This window comes from Heterocephalus glaber, unplaced genomic scaffold (genome assembly GCF_053883595.1).
Source record: "Heterocephalus glaber isolate CG9 unplaced genomic scaffold, H.glaber_assembly_v1.0 deba00000943, whole genome shotgun sequence".
Lineage (NCBI taxonomy): Eukaryota > Metazoa > Chordata > Mammalia > Rodentia > Bathyergidae > Heterocephalus > Heterocephalus glaber.
In genome coordinates this window covers 8,765,178-8,784,670 of record NW_028258175.1, presented here as the reverse complement: position 1 = coordinate 8,784,670, position 19,493 = coordinate 8,765,178, and the positions used below count along the sequence as shown (strand labels likewise).

Genomic DNA, 19,493 nt, shown 5'->3' with positions numbered 1-19,493 from the left:
CAGCCATGGACACGTGACTAACAACCTCCAAGCCTCCGTTTCTTCACCTGTAAAGCAGCAGCAATCATTGGACAATCCATGGGATGCAATTAATGTTTACACTATTTAAATGTTTATTAATGTTTACAAATACAATGACCCTTCAATTTATGCTAACTGCTATTACCATCACTATCATCAATATTGGTAGTTGCTTTCATTAAATGTCACCAAAAGCCTGACAGGTTACAGGGTACCAAGCACATGACAGGCCCTCAGAAAGTACTGAGGGAGGCAATTCTCCAGGATTAATGGCCTAGTTTCCTCAACTAATAAATTACTTACAAATGAAGAGGAGGAGGAGCGGAGGGAAGAGATGGATAGGGAAATCTGCAGACTAAGAGAGACTTAAGGGATCTATCAACCAACTGCAACAGGTAATCCTTAATGGGCTCTTATTCAAATATTTGAACTGGAAAGTTAAACATTCAGCAGATATTTGATATTAAGAAATTATTGTTAACTTTTAAGTATTATAGTGACATTATAGGGTTTTTTTCTTTTCTTAAAGAACGTTTATGCTTTATTAGCAGTGTATTTCAAAATACTCAAGATTTCCTTCAAAACACTATTTGACGCTAAGGAAATATGAGGGTATATGGACGAAGCAAGACTGGCCCTGGGCTAATAACTGTTAAGTCAGGTGATGGGTACAGGAGGCTGGGAATACTCTTCTGTCAAGTTTTACATAAAAACATTTTGGGTTCATCTATAAAACTACTGAAGTAGTGATCTAAAACCAAAAGACCTAAAAACATTTTAATAAAACACTGATGGGACCACCACCTGTATGACACAGCTGTCTCTTCTGCCTTGAGAGACCCTTCCTCATCAGGGACTTAGTCATTCATAAACTGGAAACACATACTCTGACAAAACCCTGCAGGCCGTGGCCACCTTTCCTTGTCTCCAATGCCTCAGTTTCCAAGGGCCAGTGCAGTTGAGCTGCGGACACGGCTCTGTGTGTCATTAACTGGAGTTAATGGAACCAACAAAGCAAGGGGCAGATCCAACTGGCAGAAAGGCCCAGGCCACACCCATCCTGTGTGATTTAGATGCTAAGGTTCCTTCCTTAGCAAGCTGGGGAAGGGGAACATTGCAAGGGTCCCCATCCCAGAATGTCCTCTGTTCAAAGTCCCTCTCCCTGGCAGTCCAATCTGAGATTTACCGGGTCTAGCACAGGGCTCTGTTATGAGACTTTTTAAGGTGTGCCGCTGTTACTGGGATTGTTCTTTTCTCTACTTTCAAAAGCTATTTTTTAAAAGATAGATTCTGAAGTACTTGGGAATTAATGATATAGAATCTGGGAATAGAATCTGTTATAGAATTCTTCAAAACCCTGTGCGAGGCTAGGAAGTTGGACAGACTAAAGATGAAAACTGGCCAAGGGTTTCTAACAGCTGGAGCTGGGTGACAGGACACAGAGGAGCATTATACTATTCTATTTTCGTATATATTTCAACTTTTCCATATGGAAAAGGTTTTAAGAATTCCTAAAAGGTGTGTCCCTGTTAATCATTCACACTAGGGAGAAATACAACTATCCTGATAAAAGTGAACTCTTTACCACTTTTCACTCATACACAATCAAGCATTAAACACTCGGTTTCCCTTTTACGTGAAGTGACAGCCTGGTCTCAATCCACTAAGCATCATATGGTTTTAAAAACAAACCAGCACTTTACATCATGCTCTTCACTTTGAGCGTCAGTTTACTGTAGATTTTAGCTCAGAGTTCTTCCTCTCAAATCCTTACATGGATTCCAGTATTTTATTTAAAAGCCCACATTTTTCTTGTATAAAAATCACTCCCAGATACATCAAAAGGGGCAGAGCCCCTGGGTGCCAATTTGGGAAGCGAGTATTGGTGGTGCCACTGTGCCCAGGGTTCCAGCTGCTTCTGGAACTTCTGAATTTTATTAAAATTATCATCACATCCACAGTAATCTACAGTGTGTGATTATGAATGTGTTTTTTATCAGCTTGATACTTAAGCTTACTTTTCTATTAATAGTAACTCTGCCATTATAATGCGAATAAGTGTCATTAATATACCATTTATTTCACCCATGAGCAAAAATTCAGGGACTAACTACCCTTATACAGTAAATGATAAGTATCCTATAATTTGAAAAATCAGTCAACAGCTAGCTGAGTGCAGCCATATGGAAGGAAGAAAAGCTGTTTGCAAAGGGTGAACTGGCAGTTCTGGGTACAAAGCACACAGGAGGAGCCAACAGCTGCGGTATGGGCTGGAAAGCAAGGCTCGGGGCAGTCAGTGGCAGCATAAAGGGGCTCAACTCTGGTAGGCAATGAATGGAAGAGGAAATGACGAGAAATAACATCCATTGATCTTTTATGTATAAAAAGCTTCTTATAAATTGGGGTAGTTGGGTTGTAAGGAAGAGAAACAGATTCCAAACTAAGCTAAAATAGAATTTACTATAAACAGTTAGGAATAGAGGAATCTGGCTCAGAGAAGGAACTGAACCTTGACAGCTCTGGAAGCTCCGAAACAACGGAAGAGTCTTATGAGACTAACTGTAACTGGCCTCTGGAATCAGTGTTTATTGCTACTTGCTGTTGAACAAACGGCCTTCCAAACATCGTTGCTTTCCTGCACAACTCAGGAATTAGAGCCCCACTGCCCCAGCTCAGGTCAAATCCCTATCCATGAGCAAGCGAGAAGGCAGAGTGCTTGGATTTACTGTTCCACCAAGACAGCAGGCAGTGGTGGGAAATCAAAATGAGGGGAGAAAAGGAGGCATGATGACACCTACCTGCTCCAAGCTCTGAGCTGGGTACCCTGTGCTAAGTCCCTAAAGTAAACCTCTAGTAGGTTTTACTAGATGCATTCCACCAATGGAGAAACTGAGCTGAGGGAGACTGAGTGGCCTGTCCAGGGCACGTGGCGGAAAGTGGCAACCCTGAAGTCAGTCTAAAATATGACACCACGTGTCCTCCAAGTCATGAAGCTGCAGAGGCAGTGCCAAAGAGACGCAGAATCAAAGTCCAAATGCTACCAACATTTCACATTTTTCTTGAAGCCAACTGCTGCAACAGAATGGAAAAATCTCTGGAGATGAGTCTAAACTAAAGAAATTTATTTAAAAGAAGAGTCTTAGATCTACCTTGGATCTGGCCAGTATCTTACCTTCAAAATCCATGGTGAGAACAAATCTACCTCTTCTGATGTCTTGGATCTTCAAGAAAGATGGAGTTTACAAAAGAAATTCTGAAAGTCATCACAATAGTCCCAAAGAGTGAGGAGAATTATCTAAAGCAATGGCTAGGTGCTAACTTCTGCAGAACTGCATGGAGACTTGGCTCCAGGCCCTGTGGCTTACTTCTACCTTGGCCCTTCAATCTGCCTCCTGACAATACATGGCCATGCCTGCCTCACTCAGGATCACACGTGTCTGCCTTACCCAGGACTAGCTAGCTCCTTACCATAGGCACTGCCTCATTCATCTCAGCATCTTGAGGTAATTAAGAACGAGTGCTATCCACAGAAAAGGAGCAATGACTACGCCACAAAAGTCACTCTGCAATCAAGAAAGAAGGAAAACTCAATCTGGGCAAGTAAAGGCCACATAAGGAACATATCTGCCCAGCCTCACATCTTTCTAGCTCATCCCTACAATAATCAACTCTACCGTTCATAGGGGAGAGGAAGCCACTGGAGGAGGAAAAAAGAAGCTAAAGGCTAGATACTGAGAAGATGCCAGAGAATTTGCTCAGTGACTTCTGCTTCCTCTGAAAACTGGGTGCCAGAAAGAAGCTCAACCACTCTACCAAACCCATGTTTCCTCCTATTAAATATCTAATTCCGCCAGGGATTTAGCTCAGTGGAACTGCACTTGCCTTGCAAGTGTAAGGTCCTGAGTTCGATCCCTGGTACAAAAAAAAAAAATCTCATTCTTTCCACCACGAAGCTCTGAGTTATATTTAGGATGTAGCTGTGGTGGCCTGTTGAGCATGCTCCCAATCTGGAGTTCCAGAACTCACACTTTGGCATCCTACAAGCATTTCACTAAACAACTAAGTCCATTCAACAATACAGTGTTTATAGAGCTCTTACTATATGCTGTCACCATGGGAGGCAGTGAAGACACAGCCGAAAAGGCCATGTGAGCACCACCCTCAAGGGGCTGCCTGCCACTTGGTTCTCCCAAGTCCCTCAGAATCAGGCGCTCCAGGCACAAATGAGACATGCTCTTCCCTCCTTCTCTAGGAGCAAAGGGAGTGCAATGTCTCCTCTCAAATGCTGATGCTGCCACAGGCTCTACCATATGCTGCTGGTTTTCCTCCCCGAGCCCTCTCATTCAGTCTCAAACATTACTAGTGACAGTCTCTTCTATTAACTTTTGGGTTTTGTTGTTTTTATTTTGTTTTGTTTTCCTTCCAGAGCACAAGACAAGGGTTACAGGCCTGTGATCTGGTGCTTAACTGCCCAAGTGATTCAAATCTCACTCTGCATCTTAACAGCTGAGAAATCGTAAGAAAGTTATTAAATCTCTCAAAGCTGTATCTGTGAGCTAGAGAGAGCAATGGCGTCTTCCTTGAGCGATTCTTCTGTGGGTCTCAGGAGTTCATTGACATAAAGCTTCAGCACAATGCCTAGAACTAACTGTAACACTTCACACTGCTAGGATTATAGTGACTTCCATGTTAATAGTGCTTTTCCCCACCCAAGATTAAATTTCATCCAACCGAATTTCTTTTTCCTTTTTTTGGTGCTGGGGATAGAGCACAGAGCTTCACACATGATGGGCTCCACCACAGAGCCACATCTCCAGCCCCAAAACAACCTTTCTACCTCTACTCTCTAGCACTTAAAGCTCACCCACTATTAACAAACGACAGAATGGTCCTGAGTTCAGGTTCTGAGCTGTCCAGACACTAGATTGTAGGCCATTGAGGACAAATGTGTTGTGCATATGTGCAGATGAGGAAGGTGGTTTTTATTCTTCCAAAGACAGACAGCCAGAGGAAGCTTGTTCATAAATTCCCTTTATATTCAGATGAGTCACAATGCTTGGGATATTCCAAACAGCCATATCATTCAAAATAAAATGTCTCTTCTTCTTTTACCCTTTTCAAATGGAAAGAAAATGCCTCAGCTTTTTCCTCATACTCCTTCATTACTCTATTCCCACAAGTGTTTATTACTATGGGTAAAAATCAACCCATTAACAAAATGACAGAGGAGTATCACAAAGAACATTGCAGGGACTTGATTCATGCAAAAACAAAGGGTTCAGCAAATGTCTTGGTGTAATGAAATGCTAATCTATTCATAGATGACAGAACAGTGACAGCCTCACTTTGCAACCAAAGAATGAAAATCAATCTAGGGTAGTACACACCATTTGAGGACATCTCGGCTTTACTCTCACATTGCTTTCAGCTTCCTGATGAGAGCTGGCAACTGAGCTGCTCCCAGCTAAGAGAATTACAGAAGGAAGAAAAGGAAGCTTAAGGCTGGCAAGGGAAATCATTTACCCCTGAGCCACTAGCTTCCTCATTTGGCAGCTTAACTTTTAACTCCCTCATGGTTAAGAGAACACCAAGGCAGGGCTGGGGATTTAGCTTAGTGGTTCTGGTGCCTGCCTTGAAAGCTCAAGGTCCCGAGTTCAATCCCCAGTACCAAAAAAATAAATTAAATTAAATTTAAAAAAGAGGACACCAAGGCAAGGGGATCTGATAATGAACTTCCTGTGTAACTTATCCATACCCTTATTCCCCATATCCAGCAGAAATCAACCAAGAGAGATGACAAGACTTTCACGTGGTAAATCAGGTGATGACATGACCACTACACAACCTCCAAGGCACTACTGTCTGACCCATCTACCTCTCCGTCCACAGCACCACCTCTTTCCCCTCATCCATTCTGTTCCAAACCCATGCACTTCCTTCTGTTCCTCTAACCTGCCTACGATCTCCCTCCACAGGGCTTTGTCCTTTGTCTTCCCCATGTCCACTAAACACTGAATGAACCAACAATCAGCCACCCGATGAGCTAATGGTGCCTGTTCAGCAGGTCTAATAGCCAGTGGCTGTCTTCTCAAAGCAGGCATCAGCCTTGCACCTGTGCACCCCGTTTCTATGGGGAGATCCCTGCTCCAAGCCCAGTGCTAGTGCCCAGCGGGCTCTGAAGAAGGGTTGCTTTCTCTTATGGGCACCCATAAGCCAAGGCCTTCTCACTGTACCTCTTCCCCTGGTCTCCCAACAAACAGAGTCTTCCCACCCACTTTCAATGTGATAACCCTTTTACCTTCCCTGATTCATCAGCTCTTCATTCATTCAATAAGCTAAGACACCCCTATACTTACAAAATATGTTCATACTTAAACATATATTCATCCAGGGGGTGATTTTATCACTTGCCAATAAATAGCTCCCGAAAATATAGACATGGAAAGGACATGATCTCTGCCTTCCAGGGATTCGGTATCCAGTGGGTGAGAAAAACATACAAGTTGTCACAAGGCTAAGGGCCCAGCTTCCCACTCCACCTGGGCTTCCTGGGTATAAACTGATGACCTGGTACTCCGGCAGTCATGAGCTATCACTAACACCGTGGGAGGCAGAGCCCATGTAGACAAGACAATTTCCTCAGTCCTTAAGACTTCCCAACCCAGTTCTGGCTCTTCCTCACCATCCTGTTGTAGCAAAGGCCAAAGCTTGTCTTCCCTTGAATTCACCTGAGTTAGATCAATTTGCTTCCCATGATATCTCCCTTCCTTAGAGTTAATTCAGGAACCAGACTGTTACAGTTTGGATATGAAATGCTCCCCAAAGACTCATATGTTGAAGGTGTGGTCTGAAGAGCAGTAGTGTTCAAAAGTGACTGGCTCATGAGGGCTCTAACCTCAGTAGTGGGTTAATCCATTGATGAATTCATAGCTGTAGGGACCACGAGGTGGTGGCAGAAACTGTAGCAGGTTGGGGCTAGTCTGTAGAAGTTGGTCCTTGAGGGTGTAGCCTAGGAGACTATATCTTATCCCTGACCCCTTCCAATCTGTTTCCTGACTGCTCCTCTATGCCCTGTTCCCCATGATGTACTATACTGCCTCCCCATGGGCTCACAAACAATGGAGCCAGCAAACCATGGACTGAAACCTCTGAAATAATGAGCTAAAATAACCCTATTTTCCTTTAGGTTGATTTTCTCAGGTATCTTTTCATAGAAATAGAAAGCTCCCTAATACAAAAACAATACACACTCTAAGAATGGTGGCCTGAATCAGAAATAAGCTTCCGGGTTCCTTTTCCAATGCCCTGCTTCTGCAGCCCAAGTCTATTTCAGGCATGTCTCCATAACAATTAGCAGGGTTTTCCTAGTTATAAAAAGTAAAATTTGGAAAGTACTGGAAGTATACTTGTAGATTTCTATGTGGATGTGTGTGTATATATATTTATATGCTACATATAACACTACCATCAAGCAACCATCACAACATACACACACAACCAGTAAAAAGCTAGGCCTCCAAGTTTACCACTAAATATAGTAATAATTAATGATTTCTAATAAAATCTTTTATCATGTCAAAGTACTCTGAGTCCTCATATATCAAGAATATTTTATCAGATATCAAGGAACATATCAAATGACTTTTTATGAAGATAGTATCTCTTCTTTTAATCTATTAATGAGATGACATATGGATGAATTTCCTAACATAAAACCATCTTTTTTTCTTTTCTTTTTTTTGGTACTGGGGATCGAACTCAGGACCTTGAGCTTTCGAGGCAGGCAGCGGCACCACTGAGCTAAATCCCCAGCCTAAACCACCCTTTAAATCCTAAATAAACCCTACTTTTTATGTGCATTCTTCCTTAAATATATGACTGAAATAGATGGGGGGATATTTTTCTAGAATTCTTTAATGCTATCTTTGTCAGGGAATACACACTTAAACTAAGATACAGATATGTGTGCAAAATCAATTCGCTTCTAGTTTTGAAACATAAGTTCCAGATATTTCTAATTAAGTTATATTGTAAAAATAATCAACTTCTACTTTTTTATCCAATACACTGGTTTTTATCTGTTTCGGGTGTTGCTGTTGCTGTTGTTCCAGAGATGACAGGGTATGGCATTGGTCAGTTGCTTTGCTAACAACCCTGTTTTACCAGGCTGGACCTTTTCCTGAAAGTCTCCAGAGCAGCTAACAGCAGGAACAAAGACGCGCATACTCCCAACCAGTCCTTACCTCGATGAGCTTCCTTTCATAGGAGCTTGCTAGCTCTTCAGCAATTTCTCCCGGCTTCTGTTCAGGGACAGTGACTTCTCCATCAACATTCCAAAGATTTGGCACAACTTTAGGAAAAGAGAGACATTCCATAAGTACCCTTACAAATTAAAAAAGAAGGAAAAAAAAAAAACTTTCTTCCTAAATGGCTCCTCCAGAAAGGAAGTTCTTCATATGAACCAAAAAAAACAAAAACCAAATACTAATTGATTCAACATGGTAACATTCTTATACAATAAATTCATTAAAGTGAATGAAAAACTGCATTTTAAAACAGTAAGAACTGTCAGGTAGAGTCAGGGTTAATCTCAGCACTTTTCTCCATTTCAGGAAAATAAGTAATATTTCTCCAATGCAGAAGCCTACACTTGCATCTTTTATATTGGCCAATTTTCTTTTTCTCCAACAAAACAAGTGACACCACAAGCTAGTGCCTGCCAGCACCCTGGAGTGGAGCAGTGATGAGGTCCAGTTATATGTGGAACCAAGAACTGGACTCTGTAAACCCTCCTTAGAAAGACAGCAAGGAGCCTCTGGAAAAACTCCAAAACTAACACACAAGGTCAACACAAGCCCATGCTAGATAAGAGGAAAACCGATCCCTGGTCAGAGAGCAAGCAGGCAAGCAGGCACTCCTTTCCACTTCGAGGTTTATGTTCACGTGCACCTGCTCCATCCAGAAGAGCAAACGAAGAAAAACTAGAGACAAGTCAGACAGTTCAAGAAAAGCAGGAGAACCAGAGCAGGAAAGAGTCCCACCAGTGGGTAAGAAAAAGGCCCAGTGGTATGTTTTAAGAATATAAATTAGCCTCCAGTTTCAAAACAAGTATCAACTATGCAGCCTACATTTCCTGTGTGTTTTGAGTGATGAAACTGCTGGATGCCTCTGTCAACCACAGAAAGGAGATAACGAGGGAAAACAAGGATGTAAGGCTACCCCAGTGGCAGGGAGTGACCTCCAGGGAGAAGGCGAAGTGAGGAAGGCTGAGCAAGTTGAAACACCAGGCCTGATGGGACCCGCTACACAGCACCCAGCAACCTGGTGACTAAAGCCTCCATCAAGCCACCACTGAAGATCCTGAATGTGATCCGTGCTTTGCTAAACTGTTTCCACCCAGAGGTGAGTACTGTCCCAGCCCCTGAAGGGAATGATCAGCAACAATCTGCAACCTGACATAGTTATTTAAGGAAAAAATGCAAAGGACTTCTACTGAAAGATGCTAGATGGAACACATTAATTTACATTCACATCCTCTCAAAATCCCATTAAAATAGCATTTTACTTTTTAATTCCCCTTTAGGAAAAAGAATTGTAGAGAAAACAAAACAACAAAATTATAGAAGCTAAGAATCAGCAGGTAGCTGATATGAAAGTGTCCATCACAGACAGAAAAAGAAAACAGAGCAGCAGACCTGCCTAGTGTGCCTCTACGGCTTAAGGGTTCATATTAACATAGGGAGGGAGCAGTTCACGAGGATAGACACCTCTCGCCCACCCACCGCTGCCAAAGGTGAACATGTGGCAGGCAGAGAAGTCATTCATCCCACCGGGCAAGTTTGTACCAGCACAACATCTGCTCTATTTTCCAGTCAAGACGACTTCCTTAGCCTTGGGAATAAGCGAACATTTGAGTATTCAGAGAAGGCAATACAAAAAAAGTCTGAATAACAAGTCATCTGAGAGCTAAAAATAATAGGTTATAAACCATTCTACATTCTTAACACATCACCCAACAAACCAGTTAATTTGAAGAGAATTGTGATTGAACGCTGAAGGTCAAATCTAAACAATAAACAAAAACATTTGTGACTGATCAAACTAAAACTTTTTTATGTTGTATCTTTCCTCAGCGTGCTATATCAGTTTCAAAATTAAAAGAATGGCAATTTAATAGCCCAGGAGAAAAATATACCTCTCTGTTTGGGTTCATAATAGCTTCCTCTGAATTCAAAAACATAATGCTTTAAAATATTGATTAGCAATGCAGTATTAGACCCAAAAATTAATCATTAACAATTTCACTCCATATTTTGAATTACTTTTACAGTGTCCAGTACTTTACATTTTGCCCTAGTGAAAGACCAAATAAAAAAAATACAGCTGCTGACATTCAACAAGACAGAAATTTTCATCTACATGGTTGGGTATTTCCACTTTGGGTAAGAAAATTAAATTGCATTTTTTAAAAGGCCAAATACAAAGATAGGTCAAAAGCAAAAATTTAACTTATGGCTGTGTTGTATGTATTTAATGCATGTCAATCTTGATTAACAATCTTGATTGTCAGGCATGAGAGACACCTAGAAGATCAGTAAAGCTCATTTCTTGGTATGTCTGGGTGGGTGGTGAGAGCATGACCTTGGGGAACACACCTGGTCCCTGCCACCTTCCCCCCGTTAGCTCTTCCTGTGATCTGTGCTTCAGCCACCATGAGGTTAACAGATTTGCTCCGCCACACCCTTTACTCATAACACTTCTGCCTTGGAGCCGGCCAACCATGGACTGGAACCTCTGAAATCATGAGGCAAAATAAATCCTTCCTCCTTTAAGTTAGGAAAGTCAGGTATTTTTATGTCAGTAATGGAAAGGTAACCGACACAATGTAGTAACCAAAATTTACTCATATCCATTTTCAATGGGTTCTCAGAAAAATCAAAATAATATGCTTCAGCTTACCTATCACTGTGGGATTTGCAAAGCATTTCAAAAGAATAATCGCACAAAGCTCCCAAACAGGATTTACTCTGGGCATTTAATCTCATGCCAAAAGTGAACATGTCTACATTATTTGTCTAGCACAGGCTCCCCTGTTAACCCAATCCACCTAGTTAACATCCACATTATTCACTGGAAAATCTACACTCTATTTACTTCCCTATCTACTGAGTAGTCAGCAATTTTCTCCTGTAATTTCCATGATGGCATAATTATAGAAGTCAGACTCAATATGGGAAGAAAAGAACGATTGGGCAAAAACAATAAGCCTCCTCTTGTTAAATTTGAATAGTTAAGACACTGAAACTGTGTTTGGTGGAGGTACAAAGGCATTTACTTTAAATCAGAACTATTTTTCCATGTTCTAGAAAAGCTGCGTGTTACTTAGCACAATTAGCAGGTTATTCAAACTTGGAGAATATCACACGGTTTTCCACCTCACTGCAGCCTGCTGCATCTGTTTGGGGGCATCTGTGACAAGCCTGAAATAAGCAGACACCATGCTGGTCTCACTAGTGGGCACCAGAGAATACATGGGGTTTCTGCCTGTTATTTTAAGCAAAATTTCAAATACCACCAAGAATAGCCTGGCAAACAGCATGATAAGGTTACTGTTTTGCTTTCAATTTAAACAAGCTTAGCATGACCCCAGATGCACAATGCGAGGTGTTGGTGAAAGCAGATGAAGAGTGATTTTAAACTCGATGATATTTTTCCTAGGATACTCTAATGGACACAAGGAGGTGCTCCCAGGCCTGCAAGAGCAAGCCAGGTTCCATGTGCTGGGGAACCTGAGATACTTTAAGGTTCCAGAGGACAAAGGCTCCCCCTGGGTAAGGTGCTCATGACCCCAACACGACAGTAGGTCCCCACAGTTACTGCAGTAAAAAGAAACAGTCTCCCTAACAGTAACACACTCCATCTTCCAGGTGCTCCCTGGGGCTGGTGGGGAGACAGTAGAGCTATGTGAATAGACAAGGCCCCCAGTGGATGACCTTAGGTGAGTTTTTCATGTATCCATTCAAATCATTACTGAAGATTCGTTAAGTGCCGGGAACTAGACACTAGAGATCCAGAGATGTCATAAAGAAAAAAAACAAGTACCAACACTGTATGTAGCTTACATTCTAGTGAGGGGGAAGGGTGGTCAGAAGAAAAAAAAAGTGACTATTTTATGTTCAGGTGTGAGAAGTACTAAGGAAGCTTCGAAAGTGAGAAAATGGTGGAAGCAGCATACTAATTAAGTAAGATATAAGCAAAGGCCTCAGTAGGAAGGTAGTATCTGAGCAGCGACCGGAATAAAGCAGGGGAGCAAGTCACATGGAACCCTGGGGAAGAGTATTCCAGGGAACAGCATGTGCAAGAGCCCTGAAGTAGGCACCAGTTCAGTGTGTCCTAGGAACAGTAAGGAGGCAAATGTGGCCAAAGATAATGAATGAGGGAGAGATGAACAGAAATAAGACTAGAGAGAGGACAGTTAGGATCTGTAAACTAAGGTATTCTATTCTGAATAAAAGAGAAGTCCCTGGAGGGCTCTAAACAAAAGATGGAATGATCAGGTTTGCTCAAGGTCACCGGGTCTAGAATCAAGCCCAGGCCTGGGTTCCTTCCCCCACAGCACTGCCTTTCCCAACAGGGTAAGCAGCAAAGTAACTAAGTAAAGACTGCACTTTCCTGCTCAGACTTTTGTCCAGCAAGTACCAAGAGGCTTAAAAGCTAAGGGGAGCTTGGGAAAGGGTGAGTGTGTGGATCTTTTCCTGTCCTAGAGTTGCAATGCAGACAGGAAGATAGTCAATAGTGTCACCAGGCTCCTGCTGGGCTTCAGCTTCACAAGGCCAGGTGTCATACAGACCCCTCTCCTGGGAGCTTCTGTCTCAGGCTCTCAGAGGCAACACTAACAAACTTTTTTTAGAGAATGGTAGCTGCTACTCAGCTAATTCCTACCTTTGAAAAGGGTGCCACTCCGAATGAGAAATACTTATTCAGCCTAAAGATTCCCAGGAAGAGCCAAGCCCAGGGAAGAGAGTGGCATGACACAGGCAAGAGATTGTAGGTCTGGCAAGAAATGGCTACCTTAGTGGTCCAAGGAAGGTTCAACCCGCCCCTATAGTCTGAGGCCCCTTCGCAGGAGTGCAACACCCCTTGGACAATTTATACAAACCCAATTGACACTTGAAATAACATCATGTGACATCTCCATTTTAGATATGAGAAAGGGGAAGACAGGGTTTTCAGAATACATTCTAAATGATGAACATGACACCACAAAGCCCAGTCTGCCGGACCTCAAAACCTCAGTTCTTCCTAGCTCCCACTTCGCTTCTTACCATGGAGCCCACTCCCTCTCTGGTGCCAGCTGCCCCCGTGACATACCTCCTAGGCCACATGTTACATCGGCAAAGGAAAGGAATCCTACCTCCCTACAGGCAGTAGACACACACACACACACTCACATGATGTAAGCACAAACTTACATTTTTGGTTGCCAACTGATAAAAGAATCCTATAAATTCCAAGCCCCAGAAAGTTGAAATTTAATTCTTCAATTATATAAGCCCACTTTATGGAGAGTTGACTCTGCTAAAAAAACCAGAGGTGGGCCAGGGATTTAGCTCAGTGGTTCCGGCACCTGCCTCAAAACCACAAGGTCCCGAGTTCGATCCCCAGTACCAAAAAAGGAAGGAAGGAAGGAAGGCAGGCAGGCAGGCAGGCAGGCAGGCAGGCAGGCAGGCAGGCAAGCCAGGAGTTCGTTCACATAGTATCCAAACCACGAAAATAAAACCCAAAGAATGTCTTAGTATTTGATATTCAAGCAAAAAATACTTCCCACAGAGTACAGATGTATCTGTGTCCCTCAAAGACAGGACCACATACTATATGATAGAGCAGTGTTTTATTTTTTTTTAGTTTAGTTTATCATACCGGGAATCGAACTCAGGTCCTCGTGCTTGCCAGGCAGGCGCTGCACTGCTGAGCTACATCCCTGGCCTCTCTTTTTTATAACAGATGAGGAATTGTATGTAATCAAGTGTGAGTGAAGAGACAGCATCCCTAGGTCCAGATCTTGGCTCTGTCAAGGTATGTGGTGCTGTGATTTGCAATTAAAACAAGTTTTCAAACACACAGCTAAAACCCTTAGAATCGCCAAAGTGAGAGTCCAAGCTCCTTGTAAGTTAATGAGATGACTGGTGGCTGGGGGTTCCTAGAAACCCTCAGGATGGGGGTTGGTTGCCAAGGGAACCATCCCTGGAATAAGAGGACTAGAACCTTTAGCCCCACTCCCTGACATAAGGGAGGGCAGCAGGGCTGAAGGATGAGTTGATCACCAATGGGCAACAATGCACTCAATTATGCCCACCTAATGAAGCCTCCATAAACACTTAACAGAGCGATGTCCCGAGAGCTTGAAGGCGCCTAAAGAGTGACACCCCATTCCCCACACTATGCATCTCTTCCAGCTGCCTGTTCCTAATTGTCTGCTTTACAATTAAAGAGTAACAATAAGTAAAGCGCTTTCCTGAATTTCATGAGCCACTCTAACAAGTGACTGATCCCAAGGAAAGGGTTGTGAGAATCACCCGTTTACAGCTGGCTGGTCTGTAGCACAGTTCATACCTGGAACATGCAGCTGGCATCGGAAGTGGGGAGCAGTCTTACGAGACTAAGCTCTTAATCTGTGGAGAGTGCGCTACCTCTGGTTATTCTCAAAAATTAATTCCAGGACATCCAGCTGGCAACAGAGTACTGCCTGGTGTGGAAGGAAACTACATTTATCTATTGTCGGAAGGGCAGTGTTGTAAGTAGCATAAGTACAGAAGGAAAGAGTTTCTCCTCCCAGATGTCACCAACTAGCATGACCTCTTGGACACATTACTGCACTCCTCTGAGCCTCAGTTTCCTCATATCTAAAACCAGGATATCACTTGTGACAAATAAACATAAGAACAGAAAATTTATTCTCACTCTAAACTTTAATGATATGACTATTTTTCAAAAAGATAAATGCAAAATGAGAGCCTGTTTTTTTCTTTCAATCAGAAAATCTCTTCAGGATAGCTTTCCACCTCTGACCAGTTTTTCCAGAGAAATCTGCTCACCTGTTTGGATGCTGCATTTCTCTTTCAGGAGATCAGCTAAATATATAACCCATACACAGGGACAGCTGGGAATGACGGCTGCTTAAAACCAGAACTGTCATCACACCCTTCGCCAGCCACATTTCCACCTGCTCATGTGATGGAGCCTAGGAGAGGCTCTGATGGAAACTTTAGCAGTTTTTTTTTCTCCCTAAGTAAAAAGCAGCTTGACAGTGAAAACCACTTCTTTGCTGGAATAAAACATGCAGAGAGGTGTGCCAGACTGAGTGGTTTTCTGCCCTGATCCAAGCTGTGCAGAAGTGTTTGCTGAAGAGAGTTCTGGACCCTGACTACACTCTACAGGGATATGAAGGGCCAGCTTGCTAGCAAAGGAATAAGGTGATGTGGATGGCTCCACGTGATGTTTTTTAAAAACAGCTCGCTCCACAGTGCACATGGATCTGGGTTCAAAAATTAATCCATTCACAGAAATACATGTAGTATGTTTTGGTGAGGAAGGACACCATCCAGGTGTGTACATGGTGGACTGAGTACAAAGGTTATAGCTAAGCTGTTAACCTTGCTGCCCTGGAGCATGGAGAGCAGTAGATAATAAGTGTTTTCATTCTAAATTTTTGAATCCTTTTTATCTGGCATAATTAGTATGTGTAACTTCTGCAATTGCTTGTTAAAGCAATAGAGCTATATGTATCAGAGGCAGACACTGTACATTTCTAAGCCCTGAGTGAAAACAAGACCTTCCATGGGAAATTACTATACAAGACCTCTGGAATTTTGAGAGCCCATGGAGAGGGTTTCTCTGAAATGCTTCAATGCTAGGACTCTGGGTCCTGCCACAGGCACTTAGGTACGATGCAACTAAAAATGACATTTGTTAACAGAATGAGAGGGACACAACAGCACAATATGCAAGGTCCAGAGCCACACAGACCTGGGTTCAAACCCCAACTTGGCCGCTTTCTGCACAAAAGGTGACTGCTCTAGGCACAGTCTCCTGCTGGGAATTGAGGGGACAACCACACTTACGCTGTACAGTAACACTGAAGGAGTGAGAAAGGAAATGGATGAAGCAACTAACAGGACGCATGGGGCAGAAGGCATGCCCCACATGGCATGCCTTATTAATTATTAACACATGGCCATGTGTTAATAATTAATGGAACATCAGGTTGTAAGCTTGACCTTTGACTACTTGCCTAGATGAGAAACTCCGAAAATGGCAGGCTCCATCTTAATTCTCTGAACCCACAAAATGGTTAGAATCATATGGGACACAAATTAGATTCTCAATACATCCTGGCTGAATTACTGATAAACATATTACCTCAGCCTGAATATATAAACAGAAGAGTCAACAAATACAGTATCTGTCACTCTTACTGGAGATACCATCCGACTAACAAGGTGTACTTCATATGGCATATTCATGCACAAAGTGAGCCTCTTCTGCCTGTTTTCTTTCTTTTGGAATTTAATAGGCTTTCAAGCCCTTCCATCTTCTTTTATTTTTCTTTCTTTCTTTCTTTTCCAGTACCGGGAATCAAACTCAGGACCACGTGCTTGCCAGGCAGGCGTGGTGCCACTGCGCTATATCCCTGGCCCTGCCTGTTTTCATTTCTTTAAAAAGTCTGTTTCTGGGCTTGGGATTTAGCTCAGTGGTTCTGCCGCCTGCACTAACTGCCCTGCCTGCCCCGCAAGTGCAAGGACCCGAGTTTGATCCTCCGTACCAAAAAACCAAACAACAACAACAACAAAAGTCTGTTTCCTCAAATTATATAAGTAAAATATTTACTGCAGGAAAAAAAATCCATTTTTACATTTTTATGATATATATATATATATCTTTTTTTTTTGGTACCGGGGATCGAACTCAGACCTTGCGCTTGGGAAGCAGGCACCAGAACCACTGAGCTAAATCCCCAGCCCAATATATATATATATATATTCTAAATGCCTGCAAACCCAGGAATCTGTCCAGGGTAGTTAGTCCCTACCCAGCCAACAACTCACATGATAACCCACTATGTTTCTAGAGAGCTTATATTCTCTCAAAGGTGAGTATTCTCTAACTCAGTCCACAAAACTATTCAAGACACTGGACCACTGTGACCCAAGAGGACATGATCTCAATGGCAGTCAACAATAGTGGCCACTTGCTAAGGGCTCAGCACCACAGTAAGCACTTTACATCCACTGATACATTTTATCCTTGTTCCCAATCTGGGCAGGAAGGGGCTGATTCCACTGCCTTTAAGAAGTACATGGAGGGCCAGGGATTTAGCTCAGTGGTGCCGCCGCCTGCCTCACAAGCACAAGGTCCCGAGTTCAATCCCCGGTACCAAAAAAAAAAAGAAAAAAGTCCATGGAAGCAGGAAGTTATTTCACAGTTGCCAAGGATTAGGGTAGGGTGGGGGTGAGATGCGATGGCTAATAAATAAGGATTCCATCAAAATGTTCTAGTATTTACGATTGTACGATTTCATGGCTATACTAAAAACCAGACCTCTGATTCTTGTATCTTAGAGAATTATATCTAGGTCTTTAAAAATAGAATATCTAAGTTCAGAGGAAGGCCAAGTGGGTCACTCACTCTCCAACCCCGCCTCGGCCTCTCACCCCAAGCCCCGGGTCACAAGCTACTCTGGTCCTGTGCTTGTCTGTGTATTTACATATATACTCTCACAAGTTCTGCTTCTCATAAAACGCCAATGGCTGGGGTTGCTGTGCAGCTATCTTTCGCTCCAAACAGGCTGTGGTGCTCACACCCCACCAGCACACACGGACCTTCCACTCCATCTCAGCTGCGTATCAGATGGAACCACAGACTATCTCCCTTGGGGTCCTTTAGTGACCCCCAATTCAAACAGCACCATAACCTGAGCCTTATGCATGTGTGTGCATGTATGTGTGTGTGTGTGTATGTGTGTGTACCTATTTCTTTGTGACAGACTCCTAGAAAAGAAACTGCTGGGTCAAGGGGACGCAGTTTAAGTTTTGAAAACTGGCAAATTCCCAGGGAGTACTCTACGACCTTGAATAGCCACATCACCTTTGTGGACCAGAGCCTCCTCATTCATCAAACCAAGCAGCAGACTCACTTTCAGTTCTAACAGTCATTTTTAAACAAGATCCAGAGGAAGGATGAACAAAAGCTAAGCAAAGATGGGCAAATGCGCAGACTGAGCTCATAGCAAACAGTCAATCCACCTGAAAGCAGGAGAGTGACATCAGGGGCTGAAATGCACTCAAGGAATGCTGCTGGATAACTAGAAAGCTGAAGAGCAAGGAAAAAGCCTCCCAAACTGAGAGAAATGAGAAACTTGATTGAAGCAGGTCACCCACATTGGTCTGTGCTTTGCAAAGACACTTCTAACAAAAAGGTGACTCAGGTAACACCAACAAGGATCTTGAGCAGTGTGGGAAGGAAGTCCAAAACCTGAGATACAAAGCCAGTCACACAGCAGATTAAGGATAAGAAAGACAATCTTTCTTAAAAGGTTAAAAAGCTTCACACAATTAATGTGAAAGCTTCCCTATTCCAGGGACCTACAGGGAGAACAGTGTCAAGGCTGAAACGGGGATGCATACAGCATAGGGAGAAAAAAAAAAGAAAAATCACCATCCCTGAAACTCAAAGTCATGGCGAAGTCTAACGTTTCAGGGGTAGAAAAAGTAGGTTTAGAAAAGAAATCCTGTTGGAAGCTCACTTCCCTTATCGATTCTGAAGAATGCTACAGGGTCAGGTCATAGTGGAAAGAAAAAAGGAGTTGCAAAGAAGCACACGAGAAGGCTCAATGTGGCAGCTGCCTCCTAAGGGACAGAAAAGACGAACAAGGGAAGGTGCAAGCTCATCAGCAGGAGCCATGGCTGGGGGCGCTGCTTCCACAGGGCAAAGGCACATGCTACAGGGAGACTGTTCACGTGGGGGAGAAGAGGTCGGCAGCACATCCACGCGGCAGAAACCTGGCCAGAGAAGCCTGTTAGGTCAGAGTGGCTCTTAAAAAGGTGGACCATGGACCACTCACCCAAATTACTGGGGTAGAGAAGAAATGGGAGGGCAATCCTGTCAAAATGCCCCAGTGACCAAAATTAATTCAGTGGGTCCATCAGGGAAGTCCAGGAATCTGCATTTAAGTAAACATCCAGGGTGATTTCCATGCACAGTAACTTTGAAAACTGGGGCATTAAGTGATCAGAAAGTGTTCTAATGACAAAGAAACTAGAAATACTCTGAGTACTCAGTATTCTAAGAACTTCCCAGGCAGAGTGCTCTGAGTCCACAGCTCTTACCAAACCTTCTGGGACTGTGACCTGGGCTAAGTGGAAGTTGGACTTCTTTCCATGGCATCTTGTTACTGATCAGCTGCATTAAGATGA

At 43.0% G+C, this 19,493-nt stretch overlaps 1 protein-coding gene and 1 long non-coding RNA gene across 18 annotated transcripts in view; one reads left to right on the top strand and one right to left on the bottom strand.

The window, feature by feature from the left end:
• Window positions 1–19,493, bottom strand: part of Snx29 (sorting nexin 29) — a 543,288-nt gene that overhangs the window by 261,019 nt on the left and 262,776 nt on the right. For all 17 annotated transcript variants that reach the window (XM_087208901.1, XM_087208905.1, XM_087208903.1 and 14 more), the window contains one exon: window positions 8,265–8,371. In XM_087208901.1, coding sequence (XP_087065027.1) covers window positions 8,265–8,371 — 107 coding nt within the window. The remainder of the gene's footprint in view (window positions 1–8,264; window positions 8,372–19,493) is intronic.
• LOC147828658 (uncharacterized) lies at window positions 8,345–13,752 on the top strand. The gene is made up of 2 exons (XR_015450402.1): window positions 8,345–9,423; window positions 11,740–13,752. It is a non-coding gene; the product is annotated as an uncharacterized LOC147828658 (long non-coding RNA).